A 16,878-nucleotide genomic window follows, 5' to 3' on the forward strand; every position below is an offset into this window, starting at 1 on the left:
GTACTGTGAACAGTTCTGGTTCCCATGTTATGAAAACGATTTAGAGGCACAGTAGACGGTGCAAAGAAGATTTACTAGGAAGATACCAGAACTGAGAGGTTATATCTATCAGGAAAGATTAAGCAGGCTGTGGCTCTCCTCCCTAGAAGAGAAGACTGAGGGGTGACCTGATAGAGGCCTTTAAGATTATGAAAGGGGTAAATAGGGTAGACATAGAGAAGGTGTTTCGACATGCGGAGGAGACCAGAACTAGGGGCCATAAATATAAGATAGTCACTAATAAATCCAATTGGGAATTCAGGGGAAACAGCTGAGAGGAGCCGAGCCGAGCGGAGGGAGCGTCCGATAAAAGGCGGGATTTCAGAGCGCTGAGAACAGCTGAGAGGAGCCGAGCCGAGCGGAGGGAGCGTCCGATAAAAGGCGGGATTTCAGAGCGCTGAGAACAGCTGAGAGGAGCCGAGCCGAGCGGAGGGAGCGTCCGATAAAAGGCGGGATTTCAGAGCGCTGAGAACAGCTGAGAGGAGCCGAGCCGAGCGGAGGGAGCGTCCGATAAAAGGCGGGATTTCAGAGCGCTGAGAACAGCTGAGAGGAGCCGAGCCGAGCGGAGGGAGCGTCCGATAAAAGGCGGGATTCAGAGCGCTGAGAACAGCTGAGAGGAGCCGAGCGGAGGGAGCGTCCGATAAAAGGCGGGATTTCAGAGCGCTGAGAACAGCTGAGAGGAGCCGAGCGGAGCGGAGGGAGCGTCCGATAAAAGGCGGGATTTCAGAGCGCTGAGAACAGCTGAGAGGAGCCGAGCCGAGCGGAGGGAGCGTCCGATAAAAGGCGGGATTTCAGAGCGCTGAGAGGAGCCGAGCCGAGCGGAGCTGCGACCGAGTTCGAAGTGACGTCAGGAATCAGATCGGGACGCGACACAGGGGAGGCACCTGATTGGTGAGTAGGTTCAGGTGAGTATTTCTCCTTATCTACAGTAACTGAAGTAAAATGAAAGGGAAGGTCTGCAGGTCTTATAGGAAGTAGCGTTTATTTTTTAGTGAATCAAGGTCCCTAGTGTAGTTAACATTCTCTAAATTGAGAACAATTTAAAGGAGTAAACTCCTTAAAGGGAGTGGTAAGTAGTTTTTCTTTCCTTTTTTTTTCTCTTGACATTGTAGTTGTTCTTAAGCTAATTTAAGGGTTAAGTCATGGCAGGAGATCCCAGCGCCGTGTCATGTTCCTCTTGTGGGATGTGGGAATTCAGGGATCCTTCCTGTATCCCTGATTCCTTCACCTGCGGGAAGTGTGTCCAGCTGCAGCTATTGTTTGACCGCTTGACGGCTCTGGAGCTGCGGATGGACTCACTTTGGAGCATCCGCGATGCTGAGAAAGTCGTGGATAGCACGTTCAGTGAGTTGGTCACACCGCAGATAAAAATTACTGAGGGAGATAGTGAATGGGTGACCAACAGACAGAGGAAGAGTAGGAAGGCAGTGCAGGGGTCCCCTGCGGTCATCTCCCTCCAAAACAGGTATACCGTTTTGGATACTGTTGGCGGAGATGGCTCACCAGGGGAAGGTGGCAGTGGCCAGGTTCATGGCACCGTGGCTGGCTCTGCTGCACAGGAGGGCAGGAAAAAGAGTGGCAGAGCTATAGTGATAGGGGACTCGATTGTAAGGGGAATAGACAGGCGTTTCTGCGGACGCAACCGAGACTCCAGGATGGTATGTTGCCTCCCTGGTGCAAGGGTCAAGGATGTCTCGGAGCGGCTGCAGGACATTCTGGAGGGGGAGGGTGAACAGCCAGTTGTCGTGGTGCATATAGGCACCAACGATATAGGTAAAAAACAGGATGAGGTCCTACAAGCTGAATTTAGGGAGTTAGGAGTTAAACTAAAGAGTAGGACCTCAAAGGTAGTAATCTCAGGATTGCTACCAGTGCCACGGGCTAGTCAGAGTAGGAATGACAGGATAGCTAAGATGAATACGTGGCTTGAGAGATGGTGCAAGAGGGAGGGATTCAAATTCCTGGGCCATTGGAACCGGTTCTGGGGGAGGTGGGACCAGTACAAATTGGACGGTCTGCATCTGGGCAGGACTGGAACCAATGTCCTAGGGGGAGTGTTTGCTAGTGCTGTTGGGGAGGGTTTAAACTAATGTGGCAGGGGGATGGGAACCGATGCAGGAAGTCAGTGGGAAATAAAGTGGTGACAGAAACAAAAGGCAGTAAGGGAGAGTGTACAGAACATGACCGGACAGATGGTCTGAGAAAGCAGGGCAAAGACCAAGGGAAGACTAGATTAAACTGCATTTATTTCAATGCAAGAAGTCTGATGGGCAAGGCAGATGAACTCAGGGCATGGATGGGTACATGGGACTGGGATGTTATAGCTATTACTGAAACATGGCTAAGGGAGGGGCAGGACTGGCAGCTCAATGTTCCAGGGTACAGATGCTATAGGAAAGATAGAGCAGGAGGTAAGAGAGGAGGGGGAGTTGCGTTCTTGATTAGGGAGAACATCACGGCAGTAGTGAGAGGGGATATATCCGAGGGTTCGCCCACTGAGTCCATATGGGTAGAACTGAAAAATAAGAAGGGAGAGATCACTTTGATAGGATTGTACTACAGACCCCCAAATAGTCAACGGGAAATTGAGGAGCAAATATGTAAGGAGATTACAGACAGCTGCAAGAAAAATAGGGTGGTAATAGTAGGGGACTTTAACTTTCCCAACATTGACTGGGACAGCCATAGCATTAGGGGCTTGGATGGAGAGAAATTTGTTGAGTGTATTCAGGAGGAATTTCTCATTCAGTATGTGGATGGCCCGACTAGAGAGGGGGCAAAACTTGACCTCCTCTTGGGAAATAAGGAAGGGCAGGTGACAGAAGTGTTAGTGAGGGATCACTTTGGGACCAGTGATCATAATTCCATTAGTTTTAAGATAGCTATGGAGAAGGATAGGTCTGGCCCAAAAGTTAAAATTCTAAATTGGGGAAAGGCCAATTTTGATGGTATTAGACAGGAACTTTCAGAAGTTGATTGGGAGAGTCTGTTGGCAGGCAAAGGGACGTCTGGTAAGTGGGAGGCTTTCAAAAGTGTGGTAACCAGGGTTCAGTGTAAGCACATTCCTTATAAAGTGAAGGGCAAGGCTGGTAGAAGTAGGGAACCTTGGATGACTCGGGAGATTGAGGCACTAGTCAAAAATAAGAAGGAGGCATATGACATGCATAGGCAGCTGGGATCAAGTGGATCCCTTGAAGAGTATAGAGATTGCCGGAGTAGAGTTAAGAGAGAAATCAGGAGGGCAAAAAGGGGATATGAGATTGCTTTGGCAGATCAGGCAAAGGTGAATCCAAAGAGCTTCTACAAATACATAAAGGGCAAAAGGGTAACAAAGGAGAGAGTAGGGCCTCTTAAGGATCAACAAGGTCATCTATGTGCGGAACCACAAGAGATGGGTGAGATCCTGAATGAATATTTCACATCGGTATTTACGGTTGAGAAAGGCATGGATGTTAGGGAACTTGGGGAAATAAATAGTGATGTCTTGAGGAGTGTACATATTACAGAGAGGGAGGTGCTGGAAGTCTTAACGCGCATCAAGGTAGATAAATCTCCGGGACCTGATGAAATGTATCCCAGGACGTTATGGGAGGTTAGGGAGGAAATTGCGGGTCCCCTAGCAGAGATATTTGAATCATCCACCGCTACAGGTGAGGTGCCTGAAGATTGGAGGGTAGCAAATGTTGTGCCTTTGTTTAAGAAGGGCGGCAGGGAAAAGCCTGGGAACTACAGACCAGTGAGCCTGACATCTGTAGTGGGTAAGTTGTTAGAGGGTATTCTGAGGGACAGAATCTACAGGCATTTGGAGAGGCAGGGACTAATTAGGAACAGTCAGCATGGTTTTGTGAGAGGAAAATCATGTCTCACGAATTTGATTGAGTTTTTTCAAGGGGTAACCAAGAAGATAGATGAGGGCTGTGCAGTAGACGTGGTCTACATGGACTTCAGCAAAGCATTTGACAAGGTACCGCATGGTAGGTTGTTACATAAGGTTAAATCTCATGGGATCCAAGGTGAGGTAGCCAATTGGATACAAAATTGGCTTGACGACAGAAGACAGAGGGTGGTTGTCGAGGGTTGTTTTTCAAACTGGATGCCTGTGTCCAGCGGTGTGCCTCAGGGATCGGTGCTGGGTCCGCTGTTATTTGTTATTTATATTAATGATTTGGATGAGAATTTAGGAGGCATGGTTAGTAAGTTTGCAGATGACACCAAGATTGGTGGCATTGTGGACAGTGAAGAAGGTTATCTAGGATTGCAACGGGATCTTGATAAATTGGGCCAGTGGGCCGATGAATGGCAGATGGAGTTTAATTTAGATAAATGTGAGGTGATGCATTTTGGTAGATCGAATCGGGCCAGGACCTACTCCGTTAATGGTAGGGCGTTGGGGAGAGTTATAGAACAAAGAGATCTAGGAGTACAGATTCATAGCTCCTTGAAAGTGGAGTCACAGGTGGATAGGGTGGTGAAGAAGGCATTCAGCATGCTTGGTTTCATTGGTCAGAACATTGAATGCAGGAGTTGGGATGTCTTGTTGAAGTTGTACAGGGCATTGGTGAGGCCACACTTGGAGTACTGTGTACAGTTCTGGTCACCCTATTATAGAAAGGATATTATTAAACTAGAAAGAGTGCAGAAAAGATTTACTAGGATGCTACCGGGACTTGATGGTTTGACTTACAGGGAGAGGTTAGACAGACTGGGACTTTATTCCCTGGAGAGTAGGAGGTTAAGGGGTGATCTTATAGAAGTCTATAAAATAATGAGGGGCATAGATAAGGTCGATAGTCAAAATCTTTTCCCAAAGGTAGGGGAGTCTATAACGAGGGGGCACAGATTTAAGGTGAGAGGGGAGAGATACAAAAGGATCCAGAGGGGCAATTTTTTCACTCAAAGGGTGGTGAGTGTCTGGAACGAGCTGCCAGAGGCAGTAGTAGAGGCGGGTACAATTTTGTCTTTTAAAAAGCATTTGGACAGTTACATGGGGAAGATGGGTATCGAGGGATATGGGCCAAGTGCAGGCAATTGGGACTAGCTTAGTGGTATAAACTGGGCGACATGGACATGTTGGGCCGAAGGGCCTGTTTCCATGTTGTAACTTCTATGATTCTATGATTCTATGATTCTTTATCCAGAGATTGGTTTGAATGTGGAAATCGTAGGAGAAGTAGTTGAGGCGACTAGCATAAATGCATTTAAGGGGAAGTTAGGTAAACACATGAGTCAGGAAGGAATAGAAAGATATGCTGATTGGGTTAGATGAAATATGGTGGGAATAGGCTCGTATGGAGAATAAACACCGGCATGGACCTGTTAGGCCGAATGGGCTGTTTCTGTGCTCTGCATTCTAGGTGCGACACAACCCATTCTACGCGGTTGACGATAGGCGTTGAAGAATGATACACAATTGAATCTATTTGTTTTCAGTTCATAGAAAAATAAACGCTTGTTACATGGCCAGTGAATCCAAACTATGTTTAATAAGGAAGGATTATGCATATGAACGTAACAATTATACAGATCGAACTAAGAATTTCAGATGGAACATCGTACAGGTAAAAATACTAAAAATTTCAGATGGAACGGAGTAAACGTACAAATACAAAGAACTTCGGAGTTATTGTGAAGGCCCTTTGCCCATCATATGTTTCTTTGTGTTATTCTGCGGTTTCAGTAAAATAACATAACACTTAGGAACAAAAATACAGACAAGCAAACCAAAGCTTGATGCCCAGATAGCAAACACTTCTACAGCCACAGTGTACTTTCCAGGAGAGCTCACACAAGCTGGAATAAAAGTTATCCAAACGGCACAGAAGATCAGCATACTGAAAGTTATGTACTTCGCGTCGTTGAAATTATCTGGAAGTTTCCGCGCATGGAAAGCAAGCAGAAAACATACAGTGGACAGAAGAGCAATATAACTCGACACAAAATAAAAGGCTTTTAAAGACCCCACGTCACATTCCAAAATAATGATATCTCTGTAATAGGTCATGTTTTTCAGTGGATATGATACAGTTAGCCAGATAGTACAAATTAAACCTTGAATAAATGTGAGGATGAACACGCCTAACCGTTGCTGCGTAGGTCCAAACCAATTCATGACGCTGTTGTTGGGAAGCGTTGCTTTAAAGGCTATCACAACAAGAATGGTTTTCCCCAAAATACAGGAAATACAGAGGACAAATACAATACCGAACGCGGTACGGCGCAACATGCAAGACCATTTAGATGGTTCACCAATGAAAGTGAGTGAGCACAGGAAGCAAAGCATTAGTGCGAAAAGAAGAAGGAAGCTTAGCTCGGAATTGTTAGCCTTAACGACAGGAGTTCCTCGATAGTGGAAGAAAATTGCAGCTGTGGCCAGTGTAAAACACAGTCCCACTAATGCAAGTGTCACCAGCACAAATCCCAGAATCTCACCAAAGGAAAGAAATTCAATCTTCTTGCCAACACATCGATCTTTTTGTTGGTTGGACCAGTATTCCAAAGGACATTTCATACAATCTGTGGAATCTGAAAAAAATAGTTTCTGTTTTTAGCATGAAATACGCCTGTGACCAAAGAATTCTGGAATACTCGGTAAACTGTTATATATGTATGTTATATACCTGTGGCATTACTAATCTCACCATCGACGCATTCTGCACAGTCAAAACAAGATATCGGCTGCCCTTTTCTGCTTACTTTTCTTGTTCCAGGAGGACAGGGTTCTGTGCAAAGTGCACGTGGGATCTAAAGCAAAGGAAAACATACTTGTGTTATCCATATATATATAAAATTATAATTCAATGAAATTGAAAAATTATTTTCAACTCATCGATTCTAGAGGTTTAAGTAGGCATATATTTATGTGTTTCTGTCAAGGATTTGTGTCATAGGAATGCAAACATCAACTAACATTTGCTGATTACTAATTGTCCTCACGTTTTACGTAGATATTGTAAAATGCAAATACATTTAATTATATTCAAGAATTTGCTTCACTGCAATAGTGAAATATAATGTTTTCTAATGTGATATCGTTGGGCAGACTACGAACCATGTTTCTTTTTCTATTATAACTTCGATGTTGCTGTGAAAGGATGATACTTACACGTAATATATCAAACATTATTTTGAGTATTATATAGTATTGAACAATGGTTTTATACACTGAGCAATTGATAATCTAAATTTTCTTATTAAGGGTGAAGTATTTGGAAAAGAAAAAAGCACGTTGCTTTCTTCTAAATTATCAAGATTTGTGGCCTTTCAGCGACCTCCACTGCTGAAAGGCAATATGCCCAACAAAGAATGATCCAATTTCAAGATTCTTTTAAATAAAGATGAGTAATTGATGCGTGTGAGCATATCATGGAATCAGTAAAGTTCAGTGCTATTTTGCAGAAAATATTATTTAATATGTGGGGGAGCGGAAGCTTGAGAATAGAAATTTTAGGCAGACCTTTTCGAGCTAATAATGGTAATTATAGTCTGATACTTCTGAATGCTTCACTGAAAAACATTTTTGTATATGGTTCACTTGAACAAACTATTACTACCATTGATACAGTCATATCCACTGCAGCAACCATCCACCTACACGCAATGCGTGTTGGAAGACTTACGAATGTTGTTTGGAAGCATTATGAACCAAAAGGAGAGACAACTTAAGAAATTTGTGCATAGATTTCAGGGAGACTGAGTTGTTACGACCAAGGTGGGGAATGAAAAATGCACTCCGACAGATAATTGAAAGTCATATATTTAAATCGCACAGAAAAATCATGGTAAAACAACAATATTTACAAGATCGTCAAAAAGTTAAGGTAGGAAGAAAAAAGTAAAGTAAAGGGGAGATAAGAAAGGAAAGATGACCTGGTCTATGAAAGATAACCTGCTGCAGACCTATGCTGGACTGAACCTGGAGCATTTAAAAAGGAGGCGGTTCTCCCAGATACCACAACAAGTCTGCCAGCTGATTAAAGAGTCTAAGGCCTATGGCCTTCGCTCCCCCATATTGGTGACTTGAGGTGGGCTCGCGGGGGTGTGGGAGGAGTAGCTACGTCAGCCTTGGAGTAGACAGTTGTTGTGGTAGGCCAGGGGGGAGAAAGTGATGATCAGAAAGGCTCCACATTCCTAATTGTTCTTCATTTTGCGGGGTCTAAAGCTTACGGTTTTACCATGGTTTGCCAGTAAGAGTCGTAAGGAATACCTTGCTACTGACGTTGCTCCACACGATATCATCGATATTCAGGACAAGTTCTTGTCCTAAAGGTGCTGAACCATCATAATAACCAATGTTTGCAATTTCAACTGTACCCTTCAAATTCGTTTGCAAATTTATTAATTCGTATGTCGGGACTGGATCACCGTTTCCATCAAAATACACGATTTCTCCAGTCCGAGCTGTGAAATTTACTGAGTGTAGATAATGGAGCAGCTACAGGAGAACAACGCAAGGCAAGTAAGTCTTTCATTGTAAACATGGATTAGTTGCACATAGACAATATATACATGCAAATTAATTTATATTAACGTAAAAACGAAACGCTAAAAACGTAGGACAAGGCAGTGAGCACCCGAAGAGGAACAATTAACGTTTGGGGTTGACCATTCATTGCAATGCACATGTTTCAGATCATGGGTGATAGATAAAAATGACAGAATCAGCTGTGGCTCAGTGGGACCAGTCTGGCCTCTGAGTGAGGAAATCCTGAGTCCATGTCCCACTCCAGAGACTTGAGCACAAAACCTAGGCTGACACATCAGTGCATTACTAAGGGAGCGTTGCATTGTCGGGGGCGCCTTATTCCGGATGAGACCTTACACCGAGACATGTATTCGTGCTTTTAGCATTGGTGTGTTATAGGTTTTGTTTCTAAAGCTTATTAATGATATAATTGGTTGATACAGTTAGTCGTGAAAAAAGGTCACAGCTGAAAATGGAACAATCAACGCTTCAAACTCATGATGATGTCTGTCCACGTTATAGATGGGATCTGACTGGGAAGGATTGTGTTAATATAAAATGTAGGCGTTTTTCTACCTGCCAGGATTCAAAATTTGAAATATGAGCACATGTATTATTCATAAAGGGCCCATTGCCTTCTTCGCAGGAAAGCATATCGTCAAGTGCATGAGCGACAGCATAGACCGCTTTGTACACGTGATAGGAACTTCCGTCCATTATTGATGGAAGATAAGCATTTTCTATCCCATCCAATTGTTCGTTCCCCTTGCATTGCCGCATTTGAAAGGGAGAATTTCTTTGCTTTTTAATATCGCCCGTTTTAAAAGAGCACGCGAATAGAGTTTCCCAAAATTCCTTCACCAAAATGTTGCCAGGAAACCTAGAAGGATGAACTTTAAGAAGATAATCTCTGAGGCTTGCGATCTCTGTCCTACGGGTTGCCGGACCGATTGTCCCAACGAGAAGACTTGCGCTTTCTTCGGGTGGGAGTAAATCTTCTGTAATCCAGCCTTCACTTCCAATCCACTGTACGCCGGTTACATTTTGATGCAAAATTTCCTGAAGTAAAACTCGCATATCTCCGGTATGAACAAAGGCCACCACGACATTTGTAGTCGCCTGTTTGATCACCTGCACTACTTTGCTTATTTTCTCCGCGGGATCGGTCCTGTAAAATGACTCAGAGTACGCAATGCAAACTCCAAATTTTTGGACGTGTTCGACAAATGCTTGCATTCCAAAATTACCGTAATCGGTGTTACTTCTAACTGTTCCAATCCAAGTCCAGCCGAACGTTTTCACGAGTTCCGCGAGAAGTTTGGACTGATAGTTGTCGCTTGGTATAGTTCTAAAAAACGTAGGGTATTTTTGCTTATCGCTGAGGCAGGCACAAGTAGAGAAGTAACTAACCCGCATAAAAAGCACGAATAGATGAAAATATGCGTTCACAATTTTTGAATTAGCTATACATAAGGAATATTGGTTATTACAAGCTTTTCGGGTGCGAATTATTTGATATCTGTACATAATTATAACATTAAAGCGGACAATATGCAATTGGAATTAATACAACAATTTTCAATCTGTTGCATATCAAAATAACAAATAACGGGATAAGATCAACTGGTCAGTATTGTAGTTACATCTTAATATGTCTGGGAAGATTTCAACCCCGAAATATCCAGTGAAATCATAAACATGTTCCAAAATAATCTATTTACGATTTTACTGTCGTTACACATAGCGACCAGAGGAAGTCTTCCCCTCTAACAAAATATTCAGAACTGGCACGGAATCCAACTTGGGACATTTTTGGTGCGTGAGGTTGAAATCTATTCGCGGCAATTCTCTAACAAACTGACCGAAGATACCTAAACACCGTCCAAATGAAAATGCAGTCAAATATTTGACACCTTACCATCGGAATTCCGAAGGAACCAATTGTCCTTGCAGTTACTATGGAGGACGTAGATATATCACAACCAATAATAGCAGCGACACTGGAGGAACCTCTACATTCTGGATAATCAATTAGTTCTTCTTCACCGTTGACCAAAGCGAGCGCTGCTTTTGACGCAATCGCCGAGGACGAGCAGTCATCGTGGATCTTATATCCCAGAGTGATATTCGGAAGTAGAGTTTTATTCTGATTTATTTCTTCAATAGCAAAAATCATGGTCTGCACCAAGCGAAAGTTTGCCAAGTGAAAACTGCCGGATATATATAAAAGCACATGATACATAATTCAATCACGTATTGCATAAAATTAATAAAAGACAACCATGTTGTAGGTAAACCGTATCCGAGAAAATAATTACTCAGGCAATAATGACCACTAGATGGATTTTTCGCCTTCTAATCAGAGATATGTTCGGAAAAATCATTCAAAGGAGGAATGATATTCTAGTGGCATTGCCATACATGGAGGCCTGTACTAATTATTTATAACTTAATATATATATATAGTTATTGTAATTGAAAGGTCATAATTACATTCATTGAAATTATAATTTGAATTATCTTGACTATTTGTCAATTAATGTTCACCAATGCTGCTGTTTAATTACCCAGATTAGGCAAGTATGTTAGACATGGGTGATGGGATTCAATCTTAACAAATGTGCTCACAACAAAAAAGAATGAGATTATTGCACAAGTAATGCTTCAAATATCTATGCACGTCTTCAGCACTCTACTTTTTCATACTCACGTAAATAAGGCAAAATAATAAACCTATAACTCAAGTACGATAGTAGTTCATCTGGGTCTATATATACTGTAGCTGAAACCATGTTAATCTCTTATGAGAAAAAAAAGCATTTTCTATCCCATTATCTAGCAACGTACACATTATGGGACATGTAAAACGGAAAGACGATAAGATTAACAAATCTAGTATATTAAGAAAGTGACACAATTATCAATGCAAAATAGTTAAGAACTCATTGGTATCTTTGCAGACATGCGTATTTGTTCTTAGCTCCAGTGTAATTCAATGATTTAGCAGTCTGCACAACACCTCGTCCTCTAAGGTGTTAAGAACACCATGTATTTCTACTCAGTTATACTGAAGACACAGTGATTCAGACTGTTACACGGTGTTTAGCACATACTTGGTTTCATAGGAACTGTACAAGAGTGACGGACATTTTTTAATGTATCTATGCCAATCATTGTTTAGATTATATTTACAGATAAACACATAACATTGCTTAACTAGTTCCAATAATATCAGCGCTGCCACACAAAGAATATTTGCATTCAACACCTATGTGATATATATTTAGCATACGCTCGATGCATTACATTTACTATTAGGTATTGCATTAGAAATTCGTGTTGAACACGACACGATTTTTTATATCGAGGACTGGCAATAGGAACGCTTAACAATAATTTAATATTCCTGTGAAGATCAATTCTACGTTTTACGTCGATGTACAATGTTAACTCTAATAACTGAAGGATGATCATTCTGTGGACATGATTCTCCGATTCAAATCATCTGAAAAAAATGATGTTGATAGGGCAAAAATAACACTATGTACACCTGCCAGATGACAATTAGCCACCGAATCTACAAAATTATATTTCGGACTGGCGATAGAATGATAGTTTTTTTTTTGCCATTTTGTACAGCAAATGAAGTGACAATTCTCCACGACAAGAGCGAGACTCACCTTTCGCATCCTGTTTCTGTCGGAGCAATGGTAAATGAATGAACGCCCTGAATCGCCTCTAAATGCACTGTAAATATTCCACCCAGGATAATATCTCCATCCTCCGATAAATTAGATAAATTATGCTTTGTTCGATGCTCACACAAGATACGATGTGCTTCCCGCGTAGGCACAGTAGCTAGCAACAGGAAAATCAGAAACCGAGACATTGCTTTATTTCAAGGGACATGTCACCAGGTTATCTCCGACTATGACAGGATGTACCTTTATGTGGGAGAAAATCTATTGATGCGGTTACGTCATAACTAATGGCTGGGCAATTTTACAGAGAATAGAATTCACATCTAATAACAATAGGCGAATGTTTAAATCCCAGCAGAGAATACACATTTTCCGATGAAACAACAAGCAATTCCGAAGAGAATGCAAAAATCTTGATGCTGCTAATATTTTTTTTATTCGTTCACGGGATATGGGCGTCGCTGGCAAGGCCGGCATTTACTGCCCATCCCTAATTGCCCTCGAGAAGGTGGTGGTGAGCCGCCTTCTTGAACCGCTGCAGTCCGTGTGGTGACGGTTCTCCCACAGTGCTGTTAGGAAGGGAGTTCCAGGATTTTGACCCAGCGACAATGAAGGAACGGCGATATATTTCCAAGTCGGGATGGTGTGTGACTTAGAGGGGAACGTGCAGGTGGTGTAGTTCCCATGCGCCTGCTGCTCTTGTCCTTCTAGGTGGTACAGGTCGCGGGTTTGGGAGGTGCTGTCGAAGAAGCCTTGGCGAGTTGCTGCAGTGCATCCTGTGGATGGTACACACTGCAGCCACTGTGCGCCGGTGGTGAAGGGAGTGAATGTTTAGGGTGGTGGATGGGGTGCCAATCAAGCGGGCTGCTTTATCTTGGATGGTGTCGAGCTTCTTGAGTGTTGTTGGAGCTGCACTCATCCAGGCAAGTGGAGAGTATTCCATCACACTCCTGACTTGTGCCTTGTAGATGGTGGAAAGGCTTTGGGGAGTCAGGAGGTGAGTCACTCGCCGCAGAATACCCAGCCTCTGACCTGCTCTCGTAGCCACAGTATTTATATGGCTGGTCCAGTTAAGTTTCTGGTCAATGGTGACCCCCAGGATGTTGATGGTGGGGGATTCGGCGATGGTAATGCCGTTGAATGTCAAGGGGAGGTGGTTAGACTCTCTCTTGTTGGAGATGGTCATTGCCTGGCACTTATCTGGCGCGAATGTTACTTGCCACTTATGAGCCCAAGCCTGGATGTTGTCCAGGTCTTGCTGCATGCAGGCTCGGACTGCTTCATTATCTGAGGGGTTGCGAATGGAACTGAACACTATGCAGTCATCAGCGAACATCCCCATTTCTGACCTTATGATGGAGGGAAGGTCATTGATGAAGCAGCTGAAGATGGTTGGGCCTAGGACACTAATATTCATCACTAGATATGATTTTCAGATATTTAGAGAATATCCTAGCACACATTTTATCTCTAGTAAATGAAACTAATTCAACGCTAATTTGTAAATGAAAATCAAAGTAAAGGAATGTATATCAGCAATTAAAAGATTGAAGATCATCTCAACAAAAATCTGCTACTGAGCAAAGCCGCATGTTGTTTGTTCAGACACTAAGGAAAACAGAGGCCAGGCATCTACCGCATCATCTTTCTAAATTTCCTTGACTGTAAATATATATGTATTCGTCGCATTTAGCTTTCTTGCATCTTAGCTAAGGTCTCTGCATAAAATGTACATGCCTGCTCAGATTCCCGTTCAACAAACAGTTTAATGCCTGACCATTCATGGATGTTCTTCTACTGCATTTCACATGCACAGATGGTAAAACATAAGCCTCTGGCTCGAGAAAGAGGGAAAGGATTCACTCCCATCTATTTACAGAACATTTTTGGCAGCAATGTTCAATTATATATTTCATACATTGCATTCCGCACTGCTATCAGCCAGTTAGAAGGCTTGGCAGTCTGCACATGATACCGAGTCTGCCCTGCTGTTATAGTACAGAACAGTGCTGGACAGGTGGTATCAAATTAGGGAAAGATAGTGAGGTTCTTCACCAAGGGGGAACCCGACTTCGACCATGAGCGTGATGAAACAGATTTGGAGTAGTCCTATGAAGGTGAGGAGAGATTTGGCAGGGCACAGGGCAACAGCAAAGGTATTCCAGAGTACTGTAACGATGACTAAAGATTTCGCAACTGATGATGAAGGAAAGGATGGGTGACCTACAGTGAGAATGGTATCAACGGAGAGTGCGAACTGGGATGGAGGTCTGGAGAATATGGTGGGATTTATCAACAAGAACAGGAATTTTTCAAAAATATATCTATGGTTCGTGGCAGTGGAAATAAGCTACGACAAAGATGGCAGGTGAGCAGAAGTTAGTACAGATAGGAAATGAGAACCATTGGAATAACAGTAGGCCATTCAACCCCAGGAGCCTATTCCACCATTCAATTAGATCATGACTGATATAGGAACAGCAAGATAAAGCAGCTTAATGCGTGGCTGGAGAAATTGTGCAGGAGGGAGGGCTTCACATTCCTGGGGCATTGGGACCAGTTCTGGGGAGGAGGGACCGGTACAATATGGAAGGGTTGCACCTGAACATAGCTGGGAACAACGTCCTCTCGGGGAGTTTCACTATGATGTAGGGGAGGGTTTAAACTAATTTTGCTGCGGGGGGTGGGGGGAAGGGAACCAGGTTGCAGCATTGGAGAGGAGAAACAATGTGCATAGAGGATTAGGAAGGACAAAATGTATTACAATAAAGAGTCAATCAGAAGGAGGAGGGATCAGACAGGGGAGAAATACAAAGCAGACTAAGGCGCCTAACAAGAAGCCTGATCAATAATGTTGGTGAGCGCAGGCACAAGTTACCACTTGAGGTTATGATATAGTAGCAACATCGGAGCCCTGGATTAAACAAGGGCAGGAATGGGAGCTTAACATTCTTGGCTACTATGTGCAATATTCAGGAGGAATCGGGAAGGAAAACAAGGAGGGGTGACAGTGTTGATCAAAGATACAGTTACAGCCTTAGTAAGGAATGATGTGCTTGAGGATTCAAAGATAGAATATGTTTGGCTAACGATAAGGAGCAGAATAGGAGTTGTTACGTTGCTGGGTGTATAATATAAAACACCAAATAGCAGGAAGGAGATGGAGGAACAAATCTGCAAGCAAATTTCAGAAGATTTACAAACAATAGAATAGCGATAACAGGGGACTTCAATTATCCTAATATAGGCTGTGGGGGGGGGGGGGGGGGTGTAAAAGGAAGGAGGGGGAGGAATTCCGGAAATGTGTACAGGAGAAATTTCTTGATCAGTATGTGTCCAGCCCAACAAGGAAGGAAGCGGTGCTGGATCCAGTTCTATGGAATGAAGTGGGGCAAGTGGAGCATGTTTCAGTGGTGGAACGTTTGGCAAACAGTGATCAAGATACCATTAGGCTTAGAGTAGTTATGGAAAGGGACAAGGAACAATCAAAGGTAAAGATACTCAACTGGAAGAGGGCTAATTTCAGTGAGGTGAATGGGGATCTGACCCAGGTGGATTGAAATCAAAGATTGGCAGGTATAGCAGTAAATGTGCAATGGGAGGCCTTTAAAGAGGAGATTAGTTCGGGTACAGACGAGGCACATTCCTATGAGGGGGAAAGAAGGGCTCCCTGGGTGACGAAAAATATAGAGATTAAAATAATAGGAGGCTTATGATAAATGTCAGATCCATAATACTGTAGGAAATCAAGCAGAATACAGAAAATGCACCAGAGAACTGAAAGAAGAAGGACAAAGAACATTTATGAGAAAAGATTGGTGGGTAACATAAAAGGGAACACTAAAGTCTTTTACAAACATATAAATAGTAAAATAATAGTCAAAGGAAGGACAGGGCTGAAATAGAATCACAAAGGAGATCTTCCTGTTGAGGCTGAGGTAATAAATGAATACTTTGCACCTGGCTTCACAAAAGAAGAGGATGTGACCAATGTCGCAGTGAAGGAGGAAATAGTAGAGAAATTGAATAGGATTAAAAAGATAAAGAGGAGGTACTTAAAAGGTTGGTAGCACTCAAAGTAGAAAAGCCGTCCAGTCCTGATGGGATGAATCTTAGGTTGCCGAGGGATTTAAGGGTGTAAATAGCAGAAGCTCTGGCCACAATCTTTCAACTCTCCTTAGTTATAGGAGTGGTGCCAGTGGAATGGTGGGTTGCAAATGTTACACACCTGTTCAAAAAAGGGGAGAGAGATAAACCCGTTAACTATAGACCAGTCAGCCTAACGTCGGTGGTGAGGAAACTTATAGAGGCAATAATCCAGGACAAAATCAATTGTCACTTCGAAAAAATATGGGTTCATAAATGACAGCCAGCACTGACTTGTTAAAGGCAAATCGTGTCTGACAAACATGATTGAGTTCTTTGATGAAATAATGGAGAGGGTTGATGAGGGCCAAGAGGTTAATGTTGTGCGTATGGACTTTCAAAAGGCGTTTGATAAAGTACCACCTATTACACTTGTTCGCAAAATTGAAGCAATTGGGATTAAAGGGGCAACGGCAGCATGGATACGAAATTGGATAACGGACATAAAGCACACAGTAGTAGTGAACTGATATTTTTCAGACTGGAGGGAAGTATGCAATGGTGTCACCCAATGGTCATATTGACGAGCTG

At 42.9% G+C, this 16,878-nt stretch overlaps 1 protein-coding gene across 1 annotated transcript; it reads right to left on the reverse strand.

The window, feature by feature from the left end:
• Nucleotides 1-5,659: 5,659 nt before the first annotated feature.
• Nucleotides 5,660-12,284, reverse strand: LOC137330976 (extracellular calcium-sensing receptor-like). The gene is made up of 6 exons (XM_067994555.1): nt 12,181-12,284; nt 10,414-10,710; nt 9,077-9,905; nt 8,243-8,470; nt 6,657-6,780; nt 5,660-6,561 (listed from the first exon to the last, which is right to left on the reverse strand). Exons 2-6 carry the CDS (start codon nt 10,674-10,676, stop codon nt 5,660-5,662), a joined length of 2,346 nt encoding a protein of 781 aa, XP_067850656.1. The 5' UTR covers nt 10,677-10,710; nt 12,181-12,284.
• Between the last annotated feature and the right edge of the window lie 4,594 nt (nt 12,285-16,878).

The sequence above is a fragment of the Heptranchias perlo genome, chromosome 13 (assembly GCF_035084215.1).
Source record: "Heptranchias perlo isolate sHepPer1 chromosome 13, sHepPer1.hap1, whole genome shotgun sequence".
Classification (NCBI taxonomy): Eukaryota; Metazoa; Chordata; class Chondrichthyes; order Hexanchiformes; family Hexanchidae; genus Heptranchias; species Heptranchias perlo.